The sequence below is a fragment of the Microtus ochrogaster genome (assembly GCF_000317375.1).
Source record: "Microtus ochrogaster isolate Prairie Vole_2 chromosome 14 unlocalized genomic scaffold, MicOch1.0 chr14_random_2, whole genome shotgun sequence".
Taxonomy (NCBI): Eukaryota; Metazoa; Chordata; class Mammalia; order Rodentia; family Cricetidae; genus Microtus; species Microtus ochrogaster.
In genome coordinates this window covers 8230182-8243134 of record NW_004949097.1, presented here as the reverse complement: position 1 = coordinate 8243134, position 12953 = coordinate 8230182, and the positions used below count along the sequence as shown (strand labels likewise).

Genomic DNA, 12953 nt, shown 5'->3' with positions numbered 1-12953 from the left:
AAAATTGTAAAATGAAATTCTCACTATTTCTTAAATGTTTTTCTTCCTAGATGTTTCTTTTGGCATTAACAGGGGCATATGTAGCCAAATCACTATCAGGAATTTATATGAATTCCATGCTCACACAAATAGAGAGACAATTCAATATCCCCACATCTATAGTTGGATTTATCAATGGGAGCTTTGAGATTGGTGAGTTATTTTCACATTTACTTATTGTTATATATTGACATTCTCTCCTTATTTCCTAAATTAGACTTTATAATTTGTGAATTATGTGCTTCCTGGTGTGACTGAATAACCTGGTTTGGGTGTAAAGGAATTATTTATTTAAATATCTCCATTATAATACCTAATTATTACCACATATCTTGATATGGTCTCTTTATTTTTTGACAAGTGACAGTACATTTTTGGTATTAATATCCATCACTTGAAACTCAAAGAGACACTAAGGCCTCTTCTATGACATTTTACAAGGTGTCTGTGGGAGCCTGGAGGAACTCGTGTTCTGAAGAGAGCAAATTCTTCTCTTGCCCTACTGTGCCTGTGAGTTTGACAGCTCTCCACTTCTAGTCATCAGAAAGATGAGAATGTTTTCCTGTGTTTGAATAATTCCTAAGACACAATATCTAAGAAGAGTGAATGATCTTTAGGTGATGAACTGGGATATGAGAATACAGGGGGTCAAGCACGGAAAGATGCCCTCTATAAACAAAGTGACCTGGAAGACTTTTAGTCCTAGTTGTTACTTTCTTCAAGGTGAAATTGTCTTTAAGGTATTTAATCAAAGCAACAAAGAAAATCAAGGCTGTGAAGTAGCTAACACACACTAAAGTTGCTTAATTGGAATGGGACTGAACATTGTGAAGTTGCTCCCAGGATCAAACTTCTTAGTACTTCCTCTGCCACCTGTGTCCTATGTCTTCACAGTGCAGTCAGAATGAAGGCATTACTGAGATTGAGTAATGTTCCATTGTACTAGAAGCAGCGAGCGCCATGCATTGGCTATCCAAGTTCAAACAGAACACGCTGTGCTAGGGAAAAGGGTATCCTGAAGGGGTAAAGGTGATCTGGGTGGAGAAATGAACAGCTAAATGTGAAGGGGAGATGTGTACAGAGGGTGAACCATCAAATAGTTTGTGTGGGGATCAAGACAGCCCTGTGTTATGGGAAGGTGGAGAAGTGTTCAGGAATGAAAAATGGGTAGAGACTGCAGCTTGCTCTGGAGTGTGTCTTTTACCTCTCTGGTGGCAGAGAGCCAGTATGGGGTTGGATCTTTCTATGTCGAGGACTTATATTGAAAAGCAATGCCATTTTATTTCTGTATAATACTATAGTTATACAAAATCAAACTAAATAGGTCAAAAGGAATGCATTTACACTGAAGTATAATTATCAGAACATTTAAATATCCTGTCAGGAGAAACATTCATGCTTTTTAACAAGGCAAAGATCATCTACATCTGATTTTCAAGTAATTATAGGCTGCATGGCCTTTTGTAGTATTTACAACAATCATGATGTCATAACCAATATTTATAGTTCTGTTGGTGACAGAAAGATGACTCTTCATGTCACTATTGCTTTGTAAATTACCGTGAACAGAAACGTTGATTCCAAGTTAATGATTATTGAAAATAATTCTCATCCAAGTTCATGGAAAACTTTATTTACTGTGTTTTTTTTAAACTAAAGGTTAAAAAGTCTGGTTTAAATTAAAACATAATAACCTACCTGAGCAAGGAAGTCAGGACAGCATGGGGTGCGCCCACCCACGGAGATGGTGGGACTGATCTAATGGGAGCTCACCAAGGCCAGCTGGAATGGGACTGAATGAACATGTGATCAAATCGGACTCTGAATGTGGCTGACAATGGGGGCTGACTGAGAAGCCAATGATAATGACACCGGATTTTGAGTCTACTGAATGTACTGTCTTTTTGGTAGCCTAATCTGTTTGGATGCTCACCTTCCTAGACCTTGGACTTTCCACAGGGCAGGGCCCCCTGACTCCTCTTAGGACTGGAGAGCTAGAGGCAGGGGGAGTGGGGGGAGTGGGAGGGACATGGGAGGATGGGAGAAGGTGGAAATTTTTAATAAATAAATAAATATTTTAAAAATAATAACAATGCCACTGGCTGTGGCATAGGACTTAAAGGGAGTCTTAAATTAGAATCCTTGCGATGTGAAGGAATTCACATTGGACAGTGAATGCAGCATTTGGTGGGGATTTCCCCAGTAAGTATTGTTAACAACCTTCCCCTAGCCTAGATGACACCTTACATTTCCCCACACCTTCCCTCCAATTATTTGAGGGACACTAAGGCAATGTAAAAGGCAATCTAAGTGTAATGTGAGGAAGGAATGTTTTCCTTTCAAACAACAGAGATTTCAGACAAGATCCATTTCATTCAGAGCAGGTACAGAGACTAGAAAGGAGCCCAGAGAGTTCAAACAGTGGGTATCCTGGGCTATTACCTTCTGAGTCATGACCTCAATGATATGATTTGTGGACAGAGATTGGGTAATAAGGATATAGAGGGAGGCACATACCATTCAAAAATAATGCAATGTCTCTTCTTCTTAGCAGAGTAGAGAGAAATAGAATTGGGAGAAAAACAAAGTCTTCATATCTTTCAAGTATTTGAGATCACTTAGAGATTTGCAAAGTCATTAAAAAAAGTATTTGAGTTTTCTAATTTTTTTCTTTATGCGTTATATGAATGTGGTAAATACTCTTCATCAAACTGAAAATATGTGGTTTGTAGAGAGCTTACTTATATATTTGTTTCTTTTCAATTCCTTTTTTTTTCTGTTAATAGTACTGATGATTGAACCTAGAGCTTCACACATTAGACAAGCATTCTACCACTCTATCTCCAGCCCCTTTATTTACTTTTTATTTTGAGGGAGTTCTCAGTAAGATGCCTAGGCTGGTCTTGAACTCATTCTGCAGCCCAGGCCAACTTTGATTTTGCAGTCTTCCTGTCTTAGCCTCTCTGTGTCTGGGGATGACAGGTCCCCAGCCCCTCTAATTCTTTTATCTCTTAACATCTATTGTAAAGTCATCTCTGTCAGAATAGGGTTTCCCACTGAGTTTCTTTAAACCAAAGTTTTCTAATAAACTAAATAGTGCAAATTAATTTCTACTATTAATTTTGTGTTTGAGTTTATGCCTCCAGCAATCTAGAACTAAGTCGCAGTTGGAGAGTTAGGACTCTGACCTTCTCTCTGTTTAACTGGGTCTAAGGAAAGATATGAAAGTAGAAGCAGATATCCAGCTTGGTTGTGTTGAGCAAAAAAAAAGGATTTTTTAAATATTAAATTAAAAATAAAAACATGATTCCATTTGACTCTGCATAGAGCAGACATGAGAGGAGCAGCCAGATGGGACTTGCAGGCTAACACTTGCTTTTGTATCCACTCTGAAAGACTAGATAATCCTGAATAAACCCCTGAATATTCTCCAAAATGAAGGAGAACCTTACGTCAGGGTCATGATTGATTATGAATTTAAAATAATGCACAAATCTTCTAAGCACCTATTGCTGTGTTCTTAAGGTGGTTGTTAAACAATGAACACTAGATTGCAAATGAGGAGGCTATTGACTATGATGTGATAATACTTTACTGAAACAGGCATTCTCATTTCTCCTAGGAAACCTTTTGTTCATTATATTTGTGAGTTATTTTGGAACAAAACTGCACAGACCTATAGTGATCGGTGTTGGATGTGTGGTTATGGGCCTAGGATGTTTCTTAATATCACTACCTCATTTCCTAATGGGCCGGTGAGTATCCCAGTCATTGATGGTATTTTTAGTTCAACTTTCAATTGCAGTGAATGAGGCTTAGAATATCCTCTCTGGGGCGAGCAATGCTCCCCCAAAGTATAGAATGTTAATATGGAAATTAGCATTCAATTTGTGCTTGCCAGGCACCAATGTGCAGACTGATCTACATCTTCATATCTAGATCTCTTTATCTGTGATAAAATGGCAATTTTCTTTTTTCATTTTGAAACATTTTCCTGCTTTTTTATTGTCAACTGGGGAGTAAATGGACTTTGAATGAACAACTGAATTTTTAAGTGGATAATAAATGAAAGAATATTTTGTCATCTCAGGTGTTTTTGCAGGGAACTGGAAGCTTGTGGATGGAATTTAAAAATTATTCTTTGCTTTCTATTTGATTCAAATCAATGTCAAGGAATATTTCAAGAAAACTACTGTTTGTCTACCTTCTGCCAATGGAGATTATTCTTTGAATCTGGCCTGTCCTCACTGGGTCATGAATAGAGGGGCACAGGCTCTTGTCTACACTTAACTGGCAATCTCTGTGGGGACATCCAGGCAGTTGTTCTTGGGTGAAGTGGTTCTGACTTCTGTACTATATTATTCAGCATAGAAACTAGAATGTTGACAAGTATAACTCCATACTCATGCAGAATTCAGCAGCCCATAGTTTCCTCTGGCTGTCTCTCTTCTAAACAACACTTAGAAATAATAAATATTAAATAACTAAATGAAATCCAGGATACCTACAATGGAGATAGACTTAGCTGGACACATTCTCCTCTGCTGTGGTAATCTGTCATTTTCTTTCTAGGAGAAGCTGATCCTTGGTGATTTAATCAAATTAAATGACCATAGTTTATTAACACTTTTTGTACCATGACTCTGCATTGTCAGGTGATGGATTCTGTCACCTTTTGTCATGACATGGGAACTTTTTCTTCTGTTGGAGTTAATGAACACATAGGAAAATGATTGCTTGAATTCTCTGAAAGGAAGGATAAGATCACAGCTCAGAGATCACAGAGCAAGTGTCTTGATTTGTTGTGTTTTTTCTTGTCTCTCTCTAAAGCTTTCATCTTCTCAATTTTACTTTAGTGAGTTTCTTTCTTTTTTTGCTTCTGTTCTTTACCTCACTCAATTATTTCTAGAAAATAGTCATTTAGAAATATCAAAGGGTCAGCATTAGGGAATATGAAAGCTATGCCACTTACATGTGGAGATGAGAGCTAACTGTAAAGAAGGGGCACATTTTTGGAGATTATCAAGTTCTTTTGATGAAATTTATTACTTATTTATATTCATTTATGTTTTCAAATTGGGGATTATTTTTGGTTTACTTTGCTTTGTTTTGTTCTGTTTTTATTTGAGATAGGTTCTTGCGAAGCCCAGTCTGGCCTCAAACTAACTGCATAGCTGAGAGTGACCTTGAGCGTCTGTTGTTCCTCTCTCAACCTCTCAAGAGCTAGGGTGACAGACATGGGCCACCACACCCTGTTGATGCAGTTAGGGAGTTTAACCCCAGAACTACATGTCCAGCTTCATGATACAGATTTCAGTTTCTATTTATTTGGGGGAGCTGTGTGTCTTTGCATATGCATGGTGGTTGTAGGTATTCACAAGTAGAGATCAGAGGACAACTTTATGGAGTCACTCCTCTCCCTCCACCTTTATGTGATTTCCAGGACTGAGCTCAGGTCATCAGGCTGTACAGCAAGTTCTTTACCTGCTAAGTCATCTCTCTGGCCCAGCAATGGGATTCATGATGTTTAGAATGACCACTGTGGAAACATGTCTGTGTGGGTTCTGGATGCTGTTTTTACAGGGAAGCAGGATTCAGAGATCTACAGATGCTCTCATTGCACTCAGGTCCTCACAGTGAATGTTTTCTGTGTCCACACAGATACGAATATGAGAAAACAATCTCACCTTCAAACAACTTGTCCTCAAACAGCTTCTTGTGTTCAGGAAACAGAAGCCAGACTTTAACACCAACACCGGACCCTAAAGGTGAACTAGTGCTTCTTATTGTTTTCCTGCTCAGGGACATGGTTACAGAATACTCTTGTAAAGGGCTTTGAATGTTACATTGGATTTAGTAGGCATCTAAGACAAATGAACAATCTTTATTTCTCTTCTCAGGGAAGAGAGATGTCTAATAATATAGAATTCTCTGCTTCCTAAGTTTGAATAAACTTAAGACGCCTTTGTTTCTTAAAGTAGGTATTAAAAAACATGATATCTACTCCCGCACCAATGTAGAGTTAATCCCACAAGGGAAAACAAGTTGGAAGGGTGGATCTAGACCATAATAAGATCTGTGTGATCTTATAGTTTGGTTTTCTGTTGCTATAATAAAACATGGACTAAAACCAATTCAGGTAGGAAAGAGGTTGTCTAGCTTATAAATTGTACCCAACCATGAGGGAAGCCAAGTCAGGAACCTGGAGACAGGAACCAAAGCAGAGTCCACTGAGTATTTATTGCATGTATTGGTTACTTTTCTTTTACTATGATAGACTACCATAACAAAAGGGAACTTATACACAGAAGAACATAGCTGTGCTTAAGATTCTAGAACAATGCTTTTCAATCTTCCTAATGATGAAACGTTTTAATATAGTTCCTCATATTATGGTGACCACCAATCCTAAAAGTGTTTTTGTTGTACCTTCATAGCTGTAATCTTGCTACTGTTATGCATCAGAATGTATATCTATGTCTTCAAATTTTCTTAGGGGAGCCCTGTGAAAGGATCATATGACCCCTAAAAGAGATGTGATCCCTAGGTTGATAATGACTGTTCTAGAGGGATGAGAATCAATCACAGCAGGGAGAAAGGCAGCAGGAGGAACTCACATCTCAACTACAAGCATGAGGCAGAAAGAGCAAAATGGGACAGAGGGTGAGGCTTTAAGCTCTGGAAGCTGATCTGCAGTGATATTCTTCCTCTACTTCTCCAAATAGCACCACTAACTGGAGACTAAATATTTAATACCCGAGTCTCTGGTATTAGAGCACCATACCATTCTTACAGAGGGCCTGATTGATTCCCAGCACTGTCATCAGGTTGTCCCCAACCCCCTGTCAATTCAGTTATGGGGAATTGGGTGCCCTCTTCTGGCCCTCTTGGGCACCTGCACACACATTATGCACATGTGCTTTTTAAGGTACATATGTTTTAAAGAACATTTTTAAAGTCACGTATGCTAAAAGACCCAACACATTTCCTGAACACATAGTTTGATACTGTCTCAGTAGGATTGTCTCAGGCCAGAACTTTTCCATCTTATGTAGATTCATGCCACAGAATTTGCAACAGTCCCCAAGGCTTGGAACGTCACTACTCTCAGGGAATCTATGGAGTGCTATTAGATTCATTATCTGTTATTCAATGATCATCTGTTGTTTGATCCATTGGAATATTTGGTTAATAGTAAAAGACAGAATCGTTAGAAAAAAAATATGGTTACTACTCAGTTAAATATTTTGTAGTGTTATATCATTTGTATATTGATAAATAAATCTTGCCTGAAAACCAGAGACAAAGATAAAGCCACTAGATGTCAGTCAATGGTGACACACATCTTTAATTCCAGGATTTGGGGGACAGAACCAGATAGATCTCTGTGAGATCAAGGCTACCCTGGGCTACACAAGATCAATGTAGAAAAAAATATAGGTGCTGGTGGCTCACACCTTTAATCCCAGTCCTAGGGAGTCACACTCCTTTAATCCCAGCACTAGAGAGAATACAAAATGGGAGGAGAGAAGCTTAGTCGGCTTAATCTGAGGTCTCCCAGACTTGGTAGAGGTAAGACTTCTCTAGTGGCTTTCCTGCTCTGCTCTTCTGGGTTTTGGGTTGAACCCCAAATTTGTCTCTTGGGTTATTATTTGTGCTACAATATTTAGTATCTACAAAGTAATTGAGGCTTTTATCAATCTTCCCTGTGTTGTGTCAGCACAGCACGAATTATCAGAGACATACACACACGTGTGCTTCTTTTTTAATCCTCAGAATTGTGGATGAATGAGGCAGGGCATACATTAACTTATTGAGCTCATTGGTTGGCAGAAAACTGAATCCCTAGAGGTGATGAAAAGTCCTTGTTTTTAATGTTTGCATATTTCTTTGATATAAATTCTCACAACCAATGTGTTGTCACTAAATACTGAATTGGGAAGAGGTATATATCTGCAGAGTCATCTTTCCCACCCGGGAGAATTGGTTCCAGCATAAATAATATTCCAAAATAAGCAGTAGGGGTGACTCAGTGAGTCACAGTTAGCACAGTTACATAACTCCTTTCATGGTCATCATAGATTTGTGACCCAAGAAACAAAGAAAATTTTGAATTAACTCTCAGTAACACTTGACTGTTGGAATGCTTATCTGTTTTTCTCTTGTTTTAATATAGAGTGTTCAAAAGAAATTAAATCCTTAATGTGGATATATGTAATGGTAGGAAATCTTATCCGTGGAATTGGTGAAACCCCCATCATGCCCTTGGGTATTTCTTACATAGAAGATTTTGCCAAATCTGAAAACTCCCCTTTATATATTGGTAAGTTTGAAAATCAGAGTTGGAATCTTTACTAGCTAACCAAGTCCTCAGAGGCTAAAAAAACATTTATTTATTTATTTGGACACATTGTGGTTTGCACAATGCTGATCTGAGTGCTATGCCACCATTGGTCTTAAAGATTATTTAATGGAAGAATTAAAAATCATAGTTCCAGACAAGCCACTTTTTCAATCAGCCTCTCACTGCTGGAGAGCCCACTAACCTTCTGAACCTACGGTCTTCTGTTGCTACCACATTATCCGTAAAGCATTAGAGATTCATCAATATTTCCTGGAAAATGTTTCTTAGATTTAATTGTGGGTTTTTTTGTTGTTGTTGCTTTTCATTATGATTCTTGCATCTATAAGTTATTACAATTTAATTATTGGCCATTTTGTATCTGTAGTACTTTAAAATACTGTCTTATATCTGTCTGTCTGCCTCTCTCTCTCTCTCTCTCTCTCTCTCTCTCTCTCTGTGTGTGTGTGTGTGTGTGTGTGTGTGTGCATTTTGTTGACAGTGTGGTGTTCAGATGACAGCTTTTGACAGTTGGCCTGGATATTGAACTCTGATCCTTGGGTCAAGTTTGATGGACAAATGCCTTTACCTGTTGAGCCTTGTGCTTGGCACTTAGTATTTTCTTTTGTTGTATTCTTGTAAACTATCTTGAAGAATAAGACTTACCAAATACTATTTTAATCATGTCTCCTCTACTATGTTCAATAGTTGGTTTCTTGTTTACCATCTTCTCTGTTTTACTACTTGGGGCTCTGCAACCTGCTTCTCTATGAAGTTAATGACACATTTTCTTTTGTTTTAACTTCTTGGCCTAGACAGGCAGGTTTTTTATGGTTTTAATAACTATCCAAGTTGATCTTTTGTTTGTATTACTTAAAAATGTCTTTTAAATATGTATACATCTTAAGGGAAGAACTATTTGAGTGTATACCTATTTCTGCTGTCTCTTAACTGTTCTCAGCTTATTAGGAATAATTTGCATATGTTCTTAAGTAATTCCATCTGTAGTTGTTTATAAACCCATAACTTTGTATATAGGGACACTTTTCAATTAATGTATACATATTACTTAACATGAAAGAACAACCAAACAAAAATGAAAGCAGATAGTAGAAGAGAGGAATAGGGTTAGGATTAACCAAGATTATTTAAATTAAAAAATAACTTTTGTCACTATTTGAAGACTTACTGATTTGGCAATAATCTTTTATATTTAGGTATGAAATTTCACAGAGGTAAAAAGTGACTGTGGCTGCTGCTTTATTGCTTGCTCTGATCTTTCAGCTTTCACCCTAATATGTGACTCAGAGTTTTTATTTAATAATATTACTTTGGATCACACTTCAAAACTGTGTTAGTTCATTTCTTTTTCTGTGAGGAAATGCAGCCTTGGAGAGAAAGGAGTTCATTTATCTTATAATTTCATAACAATAGAGAAGTCACAGTAGCAGAAGCTTGAGGCTGCTGTCACAGATCCAAGAGCAGAGAGTGAACGTATGCATGCTTACGTCTTTGCTTGCATGGTTGTGCTCAGCTCTTTCCCTACTCTTACATAGTTGATGACTCCCTGCCTAGGGAATGGTCCTGCTCACAGTGGACTGGGTCTTCCCACATCAATTAACTTAATTGAGACAGTCTTCTATGAACATGCCCCAGGTAAACCCAGTATAGACAACACTTTATTAAGATTCTCCTCCCAGGGAGTTCTAGGCAGGACAGTTGACAATTAAAGCTAGCCATCACAGAAACCCTTGAAAACATGGCTATAGAAGCATCAAAAGGACCTTGCTCATATCCTGGCTTTGACAGGACTGCCTGTGATAGTACAGCCTTGGGCCTTAACTCAGAATGAAAGAGAATGTGGAATGTAGCTTTGAGTGATAAAGTTTTTGTGTCAATCAAGTTTCTGTCACTTTAATAAATATCTAAGATAACATTTTATAAAGAGAAAGGATTTGTTTGGCTTACAGATTTGGAAGTTTTGGTCTATGTTGCTGGACTGTGTGGTTTAGAGGCTTGTGATGAGGCAGTTCACCATGGTGACAGGAAGGATGATGGAGTGAACCTATTCATCTTGTGAGTGGGAAGGGAAAGAGAATGAGGAAGGGGCTATGGTTCTACTCCAGATGACCTGAACATCCGCCATCATACCCTGAATTGGAAGTTACTTCAGGCTTCAGTCGTAACCCCTGGGAAACAAGTCTGTGACCCATGAAATTCTGAGGGACATTCTATATTGAAACAATGGGAGCATCTTTCTTAATATTTATAGAATCAATGTATGTACATGCAACACATATGTACATGTAATGGGTATATATGTGTATAAATTTACATGTAACATACATATCAAGCTTAATTTTTTTATATCAAATACATAAGAATACCTAAGGTAGTGGGGGTATAGCTCAGTTGTAAAGTGCTTGGCTAGGCTACTGGATTTGATACCCAGCTCGACAATGGAAGGAAAAGAAATCTAATATCTAAAACTATTAATAGTCAAGGCTTTTGTGTGCAGGCAAACTCTTTGTGTGGTTGTGTAACTTCCTATTTTTGTTTACTTCCAGCTATTTTAGAAACAGGAAAGATTGTTGGCCCATTGATTGGACTTTTATTGGCATCCTTCTGTACAACCCTTTATGTAGACATTGGATCTGTGAATACAGGTAAAATACATTTTATTTATATAGTATAGTCTCTAGAATGTAGAAGAATGCTCCAGATTAATATACCACTGCCTCCTTTGGTCCTCAGTTGGGCAAGTTATCACTGCTTACAGTTTGCAGACCCACGAGGAGCAGAGGTAAGGATAAAATGCCACCTTCTCATTAAAAGTCCCACACCCTCTCACCACATTGTAGTCACACCTTTGGTCTCAAACAATTTACTCAAATAAGATTTTCTCAATGAGGCAGTCACTGTGGATAATGGAAGAGATCTTTTCATTAAAAAAGAGAAGTTTGTGATAAGCACTTATTTAAAAGGTTTCACATAACAGACGGAAATAATCATTACCTGCTCAAAATTATATTGCTGCAGGGGGCCCAGTCCCCATGTCAGAGAAACTGTAGGGGAACTGTAGAGCAGGCAAACTACTGGACAGATGCGCAGACACTCATGGGAACTTTATCTGAGGGCCAGAGGTTAATTTGTTTTATTTTTCTTTCTGCTGGTTGTTCTTACTCAGTTCTTTGGCTGTTCAGTTCTTTTACCCTGTCATTTTTACTTCCTCTTCCAGTTGTTCTCCTGCGATATTTTCCTGGTATTCTCCTTTTGCTTCTTCCCGGTTGTTTCTGTTCTCTTTTCTGACGCTTTTCCTTCAACATGTCCTCTTCTCTTATCTTTTATTTTTTTTCTTAGTCCTTTCATACTTCATATCTAAATATATCTATGCAATAAGAGATTACCTCACATTTCACATATTTTTCAAAAACAAAATCTTTACATAAGAAAAAAATTTCATTAAGATCAAAAGTTACATGTGTTCCTTAGAAGCCCATAAATAGAAATCAAACATTTTTATTTGTATTAATTTTCCCACCATAATATCTTCATCCCAAAGCAATGACTCTTTCTTTTATTACTGAAAAAAAAAGTTTAGCAAGCTATGTATATTTCAGCTAATTCCAGACAGCTCTTTGCAGTTTCAATATATATTACTATTTTTAGCTCTACTCTAGAGAAACTAAATGAGTGGTCAGATAACCACCTATTTTTCTTTACACAATAGGGACGTTTACTTTTCTTTCTCAGTTTTTTTTTTCACATACTAGTGGTGTGGTTAATTCTGAAATTACGTGACCAAGGAACTCAGACCTAACCTTAGGTGTAGGGAAATAATTTACTTTAATCATCAGCCTGTTTTTCTCACAGGCATAATTCATAGGTCTATAGTTCATTAAACTTCCTTGTTCTTGTTTTCCATCCTCTGCAAATCCCATATTTGGGAAAGGTGACTTTTACCCTATATTTGTCTTTTTAGAACCTCTTATTGGAACAATTGTCAGAATAACATAAATCATGTTCCTAATCATCTTACTAATTGTCTTAACCACATGTATCTTTTAGGCTCAAATTTTAATTAAATCATTGATTCAACTAAACATCATTACTCTTACAAAAATTATTATATACAAGTTAATTGCCCAGTGAAGAGTGGGATTTTTCTCAAGAACAACAACACTGTACTATATACAGTAGAATTCTTTCTTATAGTAACTACATTGCAACAAATATAGCAGGAATATGGCAGCAACAAACAGAAGGAAGCACAGAAAAAAACAAGGGACATTCTGGAAAAAAAATCCTTCAGGACCTCTGCCTCTCCAGGATGTACCTAAGTAGCTTTGTCATCCTCTGGGCTATATTCCATAAGATCTATTGCCGTCTATAGCTCCTATGGCATGGCCACTGGCTACATATCACCACATATTGCTAGATCAAATCAGTTGATTTTCTTAATGAATACACAAAAAAGTAATTGTGTACCATGTGATATTTTATTGTCTTAATTTATGTCTTATTTGTGTGTGTGTGTGTGTGTGTGTGTGTGTGTGTGTGTGTGTGTGTGTGT

General features: G+C 37.4%; 1 protein-coding gene across 4 annotated transcripts in view; it reads left to right on the top strand.

The window, feature by feature from the left end:
• LOC101993277 (solute carrier organic anion transporter family member 1A5-like) overlaps positions 1-12953 on the top strand; it is a 43868-nt gene that overhangs the window by 5770 nt on the left and 25145 nt on the right. For 3 of the 4 annotated variants that reach the window (XM_013352820.1, XM_013352822.1, XM_005364559.1), the window contains exons 3-7: positions 51-192; positions 3662-3794; positions 5701-5807; positions 8216-8362; positions 10948-11046. In XM_013352820.1, coding sequence (XP_013208274.1) covers positions 51-192; positions 3662-3794; positions 5701-5807; positions 8216-8362; positions 10948-11046 — 628 coding nt within the window. The remainder of the gene's footprint in view (positions 1-50; positions 193-3661; positions 3795-5700; positions 5808-8215; positions 8363-10947; positions 11047-12953) is intronic. The other variant, XM_013352821.1, reaches the window with a different exon arrangement.